Source organism: Microcaecilia unicolor, chromosome 2, assembly GCF_901765095.1.
Source record: "Microcaecilia unicolor chromosome 2, aMicUni1.1, whole genome shotgun sequence".
Taxonomy (NCBI): Eukaryota; Metazoa; Chordata; class Amphibia; order Gymnophiona; family Siphonopidae; genus Microcaecilia; species Microcaecilia unicolor.
Genome location: NC_044032.1, coordinates 10,378,824 through 10,394,915, shown reverse-complemented (window position 1 = coordinate 10,394,915; position 16,092 = coordinate 10,378,824). Strand labels below are relative to the sequence as shown.

The 16,092-nt window shown below is 48.7% G+C and overlaps 1 protein-coding gene across 1 annotated transcript in view; it reads left to right on the top strand.

Moving 5' to 3' along the window:
• The first annotated feature begins 251 nt into the window (after positions 1–251).
• Positions 252–16,092, top strand: part of LOC115461777 (asialoglycoprotein receptor 2-like) — a 77,559-nt gene continuing 61,718 nt past the window's right edge. The window contains exons 1-2 of the mRNA XM_030191822.1: positions 252–288; positions 9,208–9,315. Of these exons, the coding sequence (XP_030047682.1) occupies positions 252–288; positions 9,208–9,315 (145 nt within the window). The remainder of the gene's footprint in view (positions 289–9,207; positions 9,316–16,092) is intronic.

Genomic DNA, 16,092 nt, shown 5'->3' with positions numbered 1-16,092 from the left:
GGAAGGCCTAGTATCCAAACAGCTCATGGAATACCTATACCATTTCTCCATACTCCACAAATCTCAATCTGGTTTCCGACCAAACCACAGCACTAAAACAACACTAATAACACCACTAGCTAGCTTTAAAAGAGAGATCAGCACAGGCAGCGTACTGCTACAAGTCGACCTGTCCAGTGCTTTTGACATGGTTGATAACGAAATCCTGGTAGACTTATGGACAAAATCGGTATTGTAGGAGAAGTACTAAAATGGTTCAACGGATTCTTGACTTCCAGATCCTACCAAGTAAAGATGGGCACCACATTATACCTGCTGCAGAATGCAGAGTCCCACAAGGATCACCGATATCCCTTATACTCTTCAACATGATAATGACCCCACTAGCCAGCACACTAGCAAAAAAAGGCTTCAATCCATTCATCTACGACTACTACCACTAATTAACATTTCTAGAGCGCTACTAGGGTTACGCAGTGCTGTACAATTTAAGAAAGAAGGACGGTCCCTGCTCAGGTGAGCTTACAATCTAAAGGACAAAATGTCAAGTTGGTGTAGTCTAGATTTCTGAGTATAGGTGTGGTGGTTAGGTGCCAAAGGCGACATTGAAGAGGTGGGCTTTGAGCAGTGATTTGAAGATGGGCAGGGAGGGGGCTTGGCATATGTGCTCAGGGAGTTTGTTCCACGCTTGAGGTGAGGCGAGGCAGAAAGGGCGGAGCCTGGAGTTGGCGGTGGTGGAGAAGGGTACTGAAAGGAGGGATTTGTCTAGAGAGCGGAGGTAACGGGTAGGAACGTAAGGGGAGATGAGGGTAGAGAGGTAAGGAGGGGCTGCGGATCGAGTGCATTTGTAGGTTAGTAGGAGAAGCTTGAACTGTATGCGGTACTGATCGGAAGCCAGTGAAGTGACTTGAGGAGAGGGGTGATATGAGTATATCGGTCCAGGCGGACGATGTGTTGATCTACTTCCCTTTTGACAATATCACGAAAGAAACTGAAACCAAAATAAACCAAGGAGTAAACATTCTAGAATCCTGGGAATCTGCATTCAAATTAAAATTAAAGAAAAAAAATTGCAATTCCTAATCCTCACAATCCACCTACTGCAAGGACACCTTCTCCAGCATCACCCGATATCTGAGAGTATGAAAGTCCTAGGGATTACTCTTAATAGCAAATAACGAATGTGGTCAATGTTCTGAACAATGTGGAAACTCGGACGCATTAGAGGATATTTCCCAAGAAACACTTTCAGAATGCTAGTGCAAACACTAACCTTAGCACACCTAGACTACTGCAACGGAATCTGTGATGGATGCAAAGAAAAGACCCTGAAAAAAAACACCACTTCTCGGCTGATTTACGACAAATACCGCTTCGACAGAGCCACCATTGGCTCCCAGTAAAAGCACGAATAACATTCAAGCTACGCACACTAGCATACAGAATTTTTTTTGGCCTAGCCCTCTGTTACATGACAGACCTACTAACTCTACCAACACGCAACATCAGCAAGGAATCAAGGAACTACCTAACACTTCACTTCCCCAACTGCAAGGGTCTATGCTACCTATCATTTCACAAGTTGAGCTTCACTTAATGTATGCACACAGAGCTGGAACTTAGTGCCAAAGATCCTAAGAAACAGCTACGTGATGTTCCATAAACAGACCAGATTCAGGGGATCACCAAAATAGACATATCAATCTGAAAATGTACCTTGTTAACTTGGTTTCTCGCCACTAATTATAACTCTATATTCTCCTCTAATTATTTCCCCCCTAACTATCATCCCTGCTAATCATCTTCCCCTCCAACTATTGATCTCACAAATAATCAGTTTGCATCCCTACCTCCTCAACAAACAACTTCATCACATGTAACATTTTACTCTGTAAGACACATTGAAACAATGCAAATTGAAAAATGTGGGATATAAATGTATTATATAATTAAAAATAAATAAAATGAACAGGAGAGTAATGGGCCCCATTGAATTACAATCAACGGGGATCTGCTTAGCTGCGATGTTTAAATGTTTTTAAATACTAATCTCTCTTCAGAGATTTTTATTTTCAAGCAGTTGTTTTTAGTTCCAATATTTTTATTGTGTTTTATAAATGATAACAAATGGCTAAAATAAAGCAATTAGCCAGCTTAACAAGTTAACAGTAACAAGCATCAGCATACATGTTCAAGTTAGGACAAGTCCGGGATTATTTCGATAACAGATCATAATCATAAGTCACAGGAGTAATACATAATTTCAATTCTGACAAAGGTTATTACGTAGTGAGTTTAGTAAAGGAGACCATATTTTGTTGTACTTAACAAGTGAGTTATTTTTTTCATCCGCAGCATATTCATATTTAGCTAAAATACATACAGAATTCCACCATGATAAATAAGTTACTTTGTCAAGATCTTTCCAACAAAAGAAAAGTGTTCTAAGGGCTTGATGTAACATTAAAGCAGTTGTTTTTAAAATAAACTTGCTGGTTCTGATGCCCTAGGACTGGATTCCTGCAGCGGCTCCTCTGAACTTCGTTCGCAAGGATAGGACGGGGACAGGTGAGGGGGACCTGGATTAGGGTTAATGTCTCCCGCGGATAGCAGGAGGAGGAGCAAGAGAGTGCGGTGGAGGGTGGGGGAGGTCGGGCGACGAAGACGGGGTGTACTTAGGAAGAATGGGGATGGGTTAATGGCAGGAAGGAAGTGCTGAAGGTTGAGAGCCAGGAAGGAGGAGGGGGACAAGAGGGATGGTGAGGTGAGGGATGGAGGTGAATAGGGTATTGCGATGGCGGGCAGGGTGGGAGGTCAGCGGGTTCTAATGGTAGACAGTGGGAGTGGGGGAGAAAGAAGATTAGGAAGGGACAGGGCAAGGAAGAGAACATGGACAGGGTCCATAGGTAGTGACTGAGGTGTAACAGGTGACTATGTAGTAGAGAGTTGCACGGGGACAAAAATCTTACCCATCCCCGCCCGTCCCTGCTGGAATCTTACCCGTCCCCACCCATCCCCACTGGAATCTTACCCATCCCCACCCATCCCCGCAAAAATGTAAATCATCCCAACCCGTCCCCACCCGTCCCCGCAAGAATTTAACCCATCCCCACCCATCCCCGTAAGAATTTAACCCATCCCCACCCATCCCGGTAAGAATTTAATAGTACATAAAAGAAAGTTCCAGTCAGCTCCCTCAGTCTCTTTCTGGATTTGAGCCACAGCACTGTAGGCAAGGAAGGAACGGAAGTTTGAACTTGGAACTCTGGTGCGCACATGTAAGATTTGTCTCTGATTCACTGGCAGTGAGTGCTGAGAGGCCGCCACATGCACGCGCCAGTAGGTCAGGTGACATCTGATTCTCGTGCCTGTGTCAGAGCTGAAGTCTGTGCACCAGCCTGGGAGCAAAGAGGATTAATAGTAACATAGTAAGTGACAGCAAATAGACCTGAACGGTCCATCCACTCTGCCCAATAGTCACACTCATGATCAATTCATCATTAAATCAACGAGTGTGATATTATATACTTGATTATGGTCTTTCTTTCGTGTTTCTGGAACAAAGACCACAGAAGTCTATCTGGCCCCATCCTTATGTTCCAACTGCTGGAGTTGCCATCGAAGCCCACTCCAGCCTATTCATGTTCTCATTTGTGGGACACAGACCGTAAAAGTCTGTCCAGCACTGTCCTCATGTTCCAGCCACTGAAGTTGCTGTCTAAGCCCTTTCCAGCCCATCCTACACCAGATTGCCATGTATGAGACACAGACCATACAAGTCTGCCAGGTATCAGCTCTAGTTCATCACAGCCAGAATTGCCATCTAAGTGTCACTTGACATAGCCACACACATGCAGCCATTTAAGGTTAGCTTTTATATAACTTCCATTTTCTAATTAGAGATCCTCTGTGTTCATCCCACGCCTTTTTGAATTCCGTCATCATTTGTGACTCTACCACCTCCTTAATGGAAGACTTTCCACATTTATGCTGTTAAAGCAAGGAAGAAGAGGAGGAGGAGGAGGAGGAGACAGCACTCAAATAAATTGGTATTTGGTAGATGAGAGGCTGGTGCAGGTGCAGCTTACACTTCCACGGGAAGCCCACAGAACTGGTTCCATCCCCGCGGGAACCCCGCAGGAACTGCCTCCGTCCCCGCGGGAACCCCACAGAACTGGTTCCATCCCCGCGGGAACCCCACAGGAACTGCCTCCGTCCCCGCGGGAATCCTGCGGGTTCCGCGGGATTCCCGAGGGGACGGAAGCCGTGCAGCTCTCTACTATGTAGTGACTGAGGTGTTAAGCAGTTAACAGGTGTTAATAGGTGACTATGTAATGACTGAGGTGTTAAGCAGATAGATAGGGCTTGAAGCTAGGTTTTGGGTTGGCGATTAGGTAAGTCAGTGGCTGATAAGCTAGCAGGCAGGTAAGTAAGACAATGGCTGAGAGGGTCGCAAGCAGGCAGGCAGGTTACTCGATGTGTTAACAGGCAGATGGATTGGAGCAAGCCGGAACAAGCTGAAACAAGCTGGAACAAGCAGGAACAGATGGACAGGCTGGTACAAGCAGGAACAGATGAACTGTGTTGGGATGAGCAGACGGACAAGCTGGGATCAGGAAGACTGGAACGAGCTGGAACACGCTGGAGCAGATGAACTGGAGTAAGCAAGGAGAGGCTGGATCAGGTAGGCTGGAACAGACTGGAGCCGATGGACAGCAGGGGGAAAGTTGGATTGGCAGACTGGAACTAGTTGGACATGCTGGATCCGGTGGACTGGGGCAAGCAGGAAGAAGCTGAATCAGGTGGACTGGAACACACTGGAGCCGATAGACTGGAATAGGATCAGGTGGACTGGAACAAGCTGGGCTCAGGAGAACTGGGACGAGCTGGAACACGCTGGCTGGATCAGGCAGGCTGGAACACGCTGGAGCCGATGGACTGGAACAAGCGGGGGAAGCTGGGTCGGCCTGTTTATCCGACATTACGGCATGGATGTCCAACCGCCACCTGAAGCTGAACATGTCCAAGACCGAGCTCCTCGTCTTTCCTCCTAAACCCACTTCTCCTCTTCCTCCACTCTCTATCTCAGTTGATAACACCCTCATCCTCCCCATCCCATCTGCCCGCAACCTCGGAGTCATCTTCGACTCCTCCCTCTCCTTCTCTGCGCATATCCAACAGACTGCCAAGACCTGTCGCTTCTTCCTCTTCAACATCAGCAAAATTCGCCCTTTCCTCTCTGAGCACACCACCAGAACTCTCGTCCACGCTCTCATTACCTCTCGCCTTGATTACTGCAACTTACTCCTCACCGGCCTCCCACTCAGCCATATATCCCCCCTTCAATCCATTCAGAACGCTGCCGCACGTCTTATATTCCGCCAGAACCGATATACTCATATCACCCCTCTCCTCAAATCACTTCATTGGCTTCCGATCAGATATCGCATTCAATTCAAGCTCCTCCTCCTTACCTACAAATGTACTCAGTCTGCGGCTCCTCACTACCTCTCCACCCTCATCTCCCCCTATGTTCCCGCCCGTAACCTCCGCTCACAGGACAAAGCCCTTCTCTCAGTACCCTTCTCCACCACTGCCAACTCCAGGCTCCGCTCATTCTGCCTTGCCTCACCCTATGCCTGGAACAATCTTCCTTTACCCATACGCCATGCCCCCTCCCTACCCATCTTCAAATCTCTGCTTAAAACTCACCTCTTCAATGCTGCCTTTGGCGCCTAACCGCTTGAGAAATATAGAATGCCCCAATCTATCCACCCTATCAGATTAACTGTTCACTCGTCCTCTAGATTGTACACGTGTCTTTAGATTGTTCTCTTGTCTTTTAGATTGTAAGCTCTTTGAGCAGGGACTGTCTTTCTATGTTTAAATTGTACAGCGCTGCGTAACCCTAGTAGCGCTTTAGAAATGTCAGTTAGTAGTAGTAGTAGTAGTCTTTATTGTTTTCCTCTTGGACCAGAGCAGTAGAGAATCTTTTTGCTTGAGAGGACCAAACAAACCAACTCTGTCCCTGTCCCAGTATCACCCTGGCTGCTGAGTGGGGGAAAAAGGTTGGTTACCCTGTAGGCATCCCATTCCTCTGCCTATGTCTTGGACATCCTATATGCAAGTTTTCTGCATGGGGATTTTATTCTGGAGGTGATGGATAATATAACATAGTAACATAGTAGGTGGTGGCAGCTAAAGACCTGTATGGTCCATCCAGTCTGCCCAACAATATAAACTCATTACATATGGTATGAAGCATTACAGCATATGTATACCTGTTCTTGATTTATCCTTGCCATTTTTAGGGCATAGACTGTAGAAGTCTGCCCAGCGTTGGCCTTGTTCTAAAATTTCTGAAGTTATTGTCATTTCATCCGAAAAGCTCCACTTCAGCCCATCCAAATCTTCTCATCCTCCATCAGGGCAAAAACCATAGAAGTCAGCCCAGCACCAGTTTTCCTACCTAATTTCCCCTAAGCTTCTTTGGATCCAATCCTTCTAGTGTATTTTCCATAATGCTGTATTTTTAAATTTATATTCTGCCTTATTTTCGAAAGAGAAAGACGCCTATTTTGACCCAAATCGGGAGATGGGTGTCTTTCTCCCGTGGGCGCCCAAATCGATATAATCGAAAGCCGATTTTGGGCATCTTCAACTGCAATCTGTCGCGGAAATGGCCAAAGTTGACGGGGGCGTGTTGTAGACGTGGTGAAGGTGGAACTGGGGCGTGTTTATCGGCCGAGGAGAGATGGGCGTCCTCGGCCGATAATCGAAAAAAGAAAGGTGTTTTTAGCGTGAATTAGGGTCACTATTTTTGGACCCTTTTTTTTCACGAACAAGTCCCCAAAAAGTGCCCTAAATGACCAGATGACCACCGGAGGGAATCGGAGATGACCACCCCTGACTCCCCCAGTGGTCACTAACCCCCTCCCACCAAAAAAAAAAGAACTTTAAAACTTTTTTTGCCAGCCTGTATGCCAGCCTCAAATGTCATACCCAGCTCCATCAAAGCAGTATGCAGGTCTCTGGAGCAGTTGTTAGTGGGTACAGTAGACATCAGCCAGGTGGACCCAGGCCCATCCCCCCCTACCTGTTACACTTGTGGTGGTAAATGGGAGCCCTCCAAACCGCCCCCAAAACCCATTGTACCCACATTTAGGTGCCCAGCTTCAGCCATAAGTGCTATGGTAATGGTGTAGAGTTGTGGGGAGTGGGTTTTGGGCGGGATTTGGGGGGCTCAGCACCCAAGGGAAGGGAGCTATGGACTTCAGAGGTAGTTAACTTTTTTTAAATTGTTACAAGTGCCCCCTAGGGTGCCCGGTTGGTGTCCTGGCATGTGAGGGGGACCAGTGCACTACGAATCCTGGCCCCTCCCACGACCCAATGCCTTGGATTTGTTCGTTTTTGAGCTGGGCTCCTTCAGTTTCCATTATCGCTGAAAAACGATACCGCCCAGCTCAAATCCGCACAAATCCGATGCATTTGGCTGGCACAAACTGTATTATCGGAAAAAAAATGGACGCCCGTTTTTTTGAAAATACGGTTTGTCCCGCCCCTTCACGTACTCGTTCTCGGAGATGGGCGTTCGCGTTCGATTATGCCATTCCATGTAACCCACATTGAGCATAGGTGTAATTAAATGTATAAACTATATCTTCTTCTGTATTTCCTCATGTGATGATCTGCATGCATTTCAGTAGATAGCGTCATGTTTGCTTGTGTGATAACTTTCATTGCGTTCAGTAAATCCTGTCTCCTGCTGCCTTTCCTATATGATGATCTTCACAGGGAGGGTAGTTCAAAAGGAGTGCCTTTTTTTTAGGTGCCAAGAACATGCCTGTTTGGAACCTATTCTCTGAAAAAACAAAAAGTAGACACCTACTTTCCATTATAGAATACTAGTGTAACAGATCAAATACATGCCCATATTTTAGATGCAACCACTTACAATAGTGTTGTGTTTAGAGCAATGAGGAGCCTACATAGATGATGATATTTTATAATCTTTACATGTAATCATACATAGTAACATAGTAGATGACGGCAGAAAAAGACCTGCACGGTCCATCCAGTCTGCCCAACAAGATAACTCATATTTGCTGCTTTTTGTGTATACCTTGATTTGTACCTGTCCTTTTCAGGGCACAGACCGTATAAGTCTGCCCAGCACTATCCCCGCCTCCCAACCACCGGCTCTGGCACAGACCGTATGCCCAGCACTATCCTCACCTCCCAACCACCAGCCCTGCCTCCCAACCACAGGCTCTGGCACAGACCGTACAAGTCTGTCCAGCACTATCCCCGCCTCCCAACCACCAGTCCCGCTTCCTACCACCGGCTCTGGCACAGACCGTATGAGTCTGCCCAGCACTATCCCCGCCTCCCAACCACCAGCCCCGCCTCCCGATCTTGACTAAGCTCCTGAGGATCCATTCCTTCGGCACAGGATTCCTTTATGCTTATCCCACGCATGTTTGAATTCCGTTACTGTTTTCATTTCCATCACCTCCCGCGGGAGGGCATTCCAAGCATCCACTACTCTCTCCGTGAAAAAATACTTCCTGACATTTTTCTTGAGTCTGCCCCCTTTAATCTCATTTCATGTCCTCTCGTTCTACCATCTTCCCATCTCCGGAAAAGGTTCGTTTGCGGATTAATACCTTTCAATACTAACATATATTACAAGACAGAAATAAATTCCGCCATGCTGTGCTCAAACTGTGCCCCTGTTAATACCCTCCCATGAAGTACGTGCCATCACATTGAAGTATTATTTTACAGAATAGCACTTAGCTGGAAACTATTCACTTATACACGTGTATTCACATACTTGCAGAAGGTGAAGGTATTAGGAATTTGTTTTTGAGCGCATGATGGTAGAAGAATTTATTTCTGTCTTGTAATATATGTTAGTATTGTTTTTAATTATAATGTATGTATATTGTACACCACGTTGAAATGTGGAAAGTGCAGGTTAGAAATATATTTAATAAATGTGTAAACACATTCTTGCTGCTTGAAACTAGGCTGCTCCTTATAGAATTCCTCCATCATGTCTGCAAATAGCGGCTTCATCCTTTTTCCCTTTGTTTGATAACCTCTAAGGAGAGTCTCAAATATGGGCTTCCCTGTGAAATAATTTCCAGTTTGTGTATGAGAACTGGTATTAAGACTGGAGTTTCTTTTTTCCTCCTACTTTAGTACTCCTTAACCTGGAACAGTTCGGCACAAAGGCAAAGGTCCAGAATCTCAGCGATGAACTGCAGAAAACTAACAGCTTCATACAAGAATGGAAGACCGTACTCTCAGGTGAGGGAGCATAGGCGCCCCGTATAAGAGGCTTGGGGAGGCTAAGCCTCCCCAGCCCAATTGTGGCCTTCCCCTGGCTGCTGCTGCCCTCACAAACGCAGCCAGGCAGCTCTCCCTCCTTCCTTCCCACTCTTGGCTCCCCGACTGGCAGCTCCCCCCCCCCCCAAGCGCGTGACATGCGTTTTAACCTTTTACTTTCCATGGTAGCGACGTCAGTGATGAAGAAAGCACTGCGGGCTCCCCTCCGGCTCCAGCTTCTCCCTTCCCTCTTCACACAGTGTCCCACCTTCTTTGATGATGCATTTCCTGTTTCCGCGAGGGCGGGACACTGTGAGAAGAGAGAAGGGAGAAGCTGGAGGCGAGCCTGCAGTGCCTTTTTCCTTCACTGACGTCGCTGCCACGAAGAGTAAAAGGGTTAAACGTGTGGGGTGGGGGAAGAAAGAAACGGAGAGGAGGGCTGTCGGGGAGCTGAGGGAGGGCAGGGAGAATCGCTGGACATGGATGGGAGGGGAGAGAACAGATCACTGGACATGGAGAGAAGGGTAGAGAACAGATCGCTGGACAGGGAGAGAAGAGATCACTGGAGGGGAGGGCAGGGGGAGAGAACAGATCGCTGGAGAGGAGGGCAGGGGAGAGGAGAATTGCTGGCCATGGATGGATGGAGAAGAGGGCAGGGGAGAATGGAGAGTTGTTGGACATGGATGGATGGATGGATGGAGAGAAGTCAGGAAGGAGATGAACATGGATGGAGGGGAGGGAAGAGAGGAGAAATGCTGGACATGGATGAAGTGGAGGGCAGGGAAGAGAGGAGAAATGTTGGACAAGGATGGAGGGAAGGAAAGGCAAAGGAAGGAGATGCACATGGACGGAGTGGAAGGGAGAGAGGAGAAATCCTGGACATGGATGGAGGGGAGGGAAGACAGAGGAAGTAGATGCACATGGAGGGGAGGGGAGTGTGGAGAAATGCTGGATATGGATGGAGGGAAAATTGCTGAATTTAAGGGCTGGATTGGAACACTTTGAGGGCAGATGTTGAAACCGGAGAAAGGATAGGGACAGGGCTACAGATGGTAGACAGGGCGCATAAGGACAAAGAAGTATGGTGGACATGGTGAGAGAAAAAATATCAAATGGAAAGAAGATACTGCATAAAACAGAAGACACTGGGACCAAAGCTAATAGAAAAACTAAATGCTCAGACAGGAAAGGTAGAAAACATTTTTTTATTCAGAATTTATTAATTGGAATATGTCAGCTTTTGGAAATGTGCATCTGTGATATTTTGCATGTATGTTTCAAATTTTCTAGTATTGCTGCATGCTGGGTCTGACTTCTTGAGGTAACTTTCCAGTTCAGTATTTTGCCTTCATATCTGTTGTGTCATGTGTTTTTCATGTGTGATCAAGGTGCAGTATTCTGCTAGTGTGTAGTATTTGCAGCCCTTTTTGTTTTGTTTTGTTTTTTGTTTCACTAGGTTGTGTACTGGTGTTTTAGGGCCCTATAATTACTAGTGTAATTATAGTGCTGCCTTTCCACGCATAAGGTTGTAGCTCGTCCTGTCCTTGGAATTAGTGCTGTTATGGTTTGGTAAGGTTATGAGTGTGTTTTTGCACAGTGTTTTGTAGTGGAGAGATTGTGTGTTGGCTTTATTGAGGTGGCACCAAAACATCAGAAAGGGTGTAGAGCCTAAATCATGACACACTACTTCTTGAAGATGACACACTACCTCTTGAAGGATCTACATATGGTCGTTAATAAAAGGAGCTCATTGTGAACACTATCCACCCTAAAAGGGTGTTTTGTGGCTCTACATGAGAATTATGATATTACTAGTAAAAAAGGCCCGTTTCTGACACAAATGAAACAGGTGCTAGCAAGGTTTTCCTCGGAGTGTGTATGTTTGAGAGAGAGTGTGTGTGAGAGATGGAGTGTGTGTGTCAGAGAGAGAATGAGAGAGAGACAGAGTGTGTGTGAGACTGTGTGTGTGTGACAGAGAGATAGAGTGTGTTAGAGAGTGTATGTGAGAGACAGTGAGTAGGTGAGTGTGTGCCCCCTCCTCATCCCCACCTCCCTCTCCCCTGCCCCCTCCAGCCATCCATGTCCAGCGACCCTCCTCTCCCTCTGCCTCCCCTGCAGCCACCCATGTCCAGCGACCCGCCCCTCCTCTTGCCCCCCCTCCATCCACCCATGTTTAGCAACCCTCCCCTCCCCCCCTATGTGCATCAAACCCCCTCGCCACCCACAGCTGCCACTGGTAATGCTGTCCAGCCACTGCTGCTTCTCCTGTTGAGCAGGAGCGGCCGCAACAAAAAGAAAAAAAGCAATAAATGTTTTTAAACCTGAAACGTGGCACCGTAGACAGCCATCAGGCATTGGCTGTCGGCTCTGCAGCCGCTCCTCCTCTCACCTCTCATGTCGCTGTGCTCCTCCGGGGTCTTACTCCAGGGGCAGTGATGTGGAGGCAGATGAAGCCATTACGTATGGGTTGTGTCCATCAACCAGCAGGGAGAGATAGAGAGCACTCAACTTTTCACAGTGCCTCATGGCCAGCTAGCTCCACTGCCTCTTCAGTATTCTCTATCTCCCCAAGCAGGGTGGCTGCAGCTTCTTCGAGCTCCATCAAAAATCTGCCTGGGGGTGGCTCCTGGCTTGCCAGTTGTTAGCCGGGGTGTTAGAGGCTTTAGCAGCTTCACTTTGAAGGCACATAGGTCAGCCCTTTCCCTGCCTTACCCATGCCCCCGTGGATGTGGACATATTAGCTTGCTTTTCCCTGTCCTTTCCCACTCAGTGGATGCAGGCACATTGGTTCGCCTTTCCCTGCCTTTCCCACTTATCTGAGCCTCCGGAGTGTTTTTATTAACTCTTTTGCCTCTACTTTCCTCACAGAGTTAAAAGAAAAAAAAAGGAAAGAGGTTTTTTTTTCTTGATATTCTTCTGGAGGACCAGAGCTGTGATACTCGGTCTAGTGAGGTAAGAGTGTTTTCTGACTCCTCCGGGGTGGGCCCGCGATTGGGCCGTTTTTGGCGCAAACCGCCATTTTTTAATTTTACTGCCGTTTTCGGCGATGGCTGCGGAGACTGTAAAGTGCTGTTCTAAATGTGGCAAGCGCAAATCAGCAGCAGGGCTCTGTAATTCGTGCTGTACAGACGGTAGAGCCAGCTCGAGCATGGCGAGCGGTGATCTGTTGCGCTCTGAGCTGGCAGCAGACGCCATTTTGGATTTTCCACATGGCACGGCCTCCGTTGCGACGGAGAGCCCTGAATCCGGGGGGGGGGGGGGGGGGGTCCTCTGAGTGAGGCTAATAATAGAGCTGATAGCCCTGGGCAGGATCCGGCCGGTCAGGGAGCGGTTTTCTCCCCTGATTTTGTTTTAATGTTGCACAGGGCGTATATGCTTAAAAGAGCTCTTCCACAGGGATCTTCGGACCCTCTGCCTGCCCCCCCGGTAGATCTCTTTGCATCTCGAGCCAACCACAAAGTCCCTCAGTTCTGTTCCAGGCTTCAGGCCCACGGCAGACTGGCATCGGATGCCTTCCTCCTGGACTGGGGGGAGGGTCTGCTGTATGCTTATCCTCCCATACCTCTGGTGGGGAAGACTTTGTTGAAACTCAAGCAAGACCGAGGCACCATGATCCTGATTGCTCCTTTTTGGCCGCGTCAGATCTGGTTCCCTCTTCTTCTGGAGTTGTCCTCCGAAGAACCGTGGAGATTGGAGTGTTTTCCGACCCTCATCACACAGGACGAAGGGGCGCTTCTGCATCCCAACCTCCGGTCCCTGGCTCTCACGGCCTGGATGTTGAGAGCGTAGACTTTGCCTCTTTGGGTCTGTCAGAGGGTGTCTCCCGCATCTTGCTTGCTTCCAGGAAAGATTCCACTAAGAGGAGTTACTTCTTTCTGTGGAGGAGGTTTGCCGTCTGGTGTGACAGCAAGGCCCTAGATCCTCGCTCTTGTCCTACACAGACCCTGCTTGAATACCTTCTGCACTTGTCTGAGTCTGGTCTCAAGACCAACTCTGTAAGGGTCCACCTTAGTGCAATCAGTGCATACCATTACCGTGTGGAAGGTAAGCCGATCTCAGGACAGCCTTTAGTTGTTCGCTTCATGAGAGGTTTGCTTTTGTCAAAGCCCCCTGTCAAGCCTCCTACAGTGTCATGGGATCTCAATGTCGTTCTCACCCAGCTGATGAAACCTCCTTTTGAGCCACTGAACTCCTGCCATCTGAAGTACTTGACCTGGAAGGTCATTTTCTTGGTGGCAGTTACTTCAGCTCGTAGAGTCAGTGAGCTTCAGGCCCTGATAGCCCAGGCCCCTTACACCAAATTTCATCATAACAGAGTAGTCCTCCGCACTCACCCTAAGTTTCTGCCGAAGGTTGTGTCGGAGTTCCATCTGAACCAGTCAATTGTCTTGCCAACATTCTTTCCCCGTCCTCATTCCTGCCCTGCTGAACGTCAGCTGCACACATTGGACTGCAAGAGAGCATTGGCCTTCTATCTGGAGCGGACACAGCCCAACAGACAGTCCGCCCAATTGTTTGTTTCTTTTGATCCCAATAGGAGGGGAGTGGCTGTGGGGAAACGCACCATATCCAATTGGCTAGCAGATTGCATTTCCTTCACTTACGCCCAGGGTGGGCTGGCTCTTGAGGGTCATGTCACGGCTCATAATGTTAGAGCCATGGCTGCGTCGGTAGCCCACTTGAAGTCAGCCACCATTGAAGAGATTTGCAAAGCTGCGACATGGTCATCTGTCCACACATTCACATCTCATTACTGCCTGCAGCAGGATACCCGACGCGACAGTCGGTTCGGGCAGTCAGTTCTTCAGAACCTGTTTGGGCTTTAGGATCCAACTCCACCCCCCGAGGGCCCTGTTTGTTCTGTTCCAGGCTGCACTCTCAGTTAGTTGGTAAATTTTTTTAGGTCAATCTCAGTTATGTCCTCGCCGTTGCGAGGCCCAATTGACCATGGTTGTTGTTTTGAGTGAGCCTGGGGGCTAGGGATACCCCATCAGTGAGAACAAGCAGCCTACTTGTCCTCGGAGAAAGCGAATGCTACATACCTGTAGAAGGTATTCTCCGAGGACAGCAGGCTGATTGTTCTCACAAACCCGCCCGCCTCCCCTTTGGAGTTGTGTCTTCCCTTGTATTGTCTTGCTACATACTGGACTGGCCGGCTCGAGCCGGTTTCGGGCGGGAAGACGGCCGCGCATGCGCGGTGCGCGCGGGCGCGCGAGGGCTAGCAAAGGACTTTGCTAGTGAAGATTTCCGATTGGAGGGGCTGCCGTGGACGTCACCCATCAGTGAGAACAATCAGCCTGCTGTCCTCGGAGAATACCTTCTACAGGTATGTAGCATTCGCTTTACTTGCACATACCAATTTGGCCCCCGCACCAGAAGTTTCTGCGGTTTGCGGTGTTGGGAAAACATTTCCAGTTTCGGGCCTTGCCTTTTGGCCTCGCCACAGCTCCCCGAACCTTCTCCAAGGTAATGGTGGTAGTAGCTGCCTTTCTCAGGCGAGAGGTATCCGGGTTCACCCATACCTAGACGACTGGCTCATCAGAGCAGACTCAGAAAAAGAGAGTCATCTAGCTACAGCCAGAGTGGTTTCAGTCCTTCAATCTGTGGGCTGGGTCGTCAATATGGCCAAAAGTTACCTGACCCCCTCGCAATCTCTAGAATATTTGGGGGCCAGGTTCGATACAGCCTCGGGCTATGTGTTTCTTCCCGAGCAAAGGCGGTGCAAGCTTCAGAATCAGGTCTGTCTGCTCTTGAGGATGCCCCGCCCACGAGCTTGGGACATTGTCCAGCTGTTGGGATCGATGACGGCCACCTTGGAAGTGGTGCCATGGGTGAGAGCGCACCTGAGACCTCTACAGTATTCTCTACTTCAACGATGGTCTCCAGTATCTCAGGATTATCAGTGCAGACTTTCTTGGCTCCCTGTGGCCCGCCTCAGTATGGAGTGGTGGCTCCCCCATTGGTGCCTAGTGGTGACAGATGCCAGCCTGAAGGGCTGGGGCGCACATTGCCAGTGGAAGCATGCCCAGGGTCTGTGGACGCCCGACGAGTCGGAGTGGTCTATCAACCGCCTGGAGTTGAAAGCGGTGTTTCTGGCTTTTCTGGCCTTTCAAGTGACCCTGGAAGGATTGGCTGTCCGGGTGATGTCAGACAACACAACAGCAGTGGCCTACATAAATCAAGACGATGTATTCCTGCAGATATGTGCCAAATGGGGCAAGCCAGTGATGGATCTTATGGCGACCAGTTCCAATGCCAAAGTCCTGTGCTTCTTCAGCAGACGGAGGGATCCTCGCTCTGCCGGTTTGGATGCCTTGGCCCAGGAGGCCTTGGTATGCGGACCTCCGACAGATGCTGTTGGAAGCTCCCTTTCCGTTACCTCTGGTTCCGCACCTGTTGTCACAGGGTCTGGTGGCCATGGAGGACGCCTGCCGCTTTGGTCTTATGGCATGGCGATTGAGAGGGCGCAATTGAGAGATAAAGGCTACTCAAATAAGGTAATTGCCACTCTCCTGCAGGCCCGTAAGCGCTCCACTTCCGTGGCTTATGCCAGGATTTGGCGCCAGTTTGAAGTCTGGTGTGTTTCAAGAGCGTTTTCTCCATTGCGAGCTCCTGTCTCGCCGATTCTGGACTTTTTGCAGGATGGTGTACGCAAAGGCTTAGCCTATAATTCCCTGCGGGTGCAAGTGGCAGCATTGACCTCCCTGCGTGGCAAGGTTGAAGGCGTGTCCTTAGCTGCTCGTCCAGATGTGGCATGGT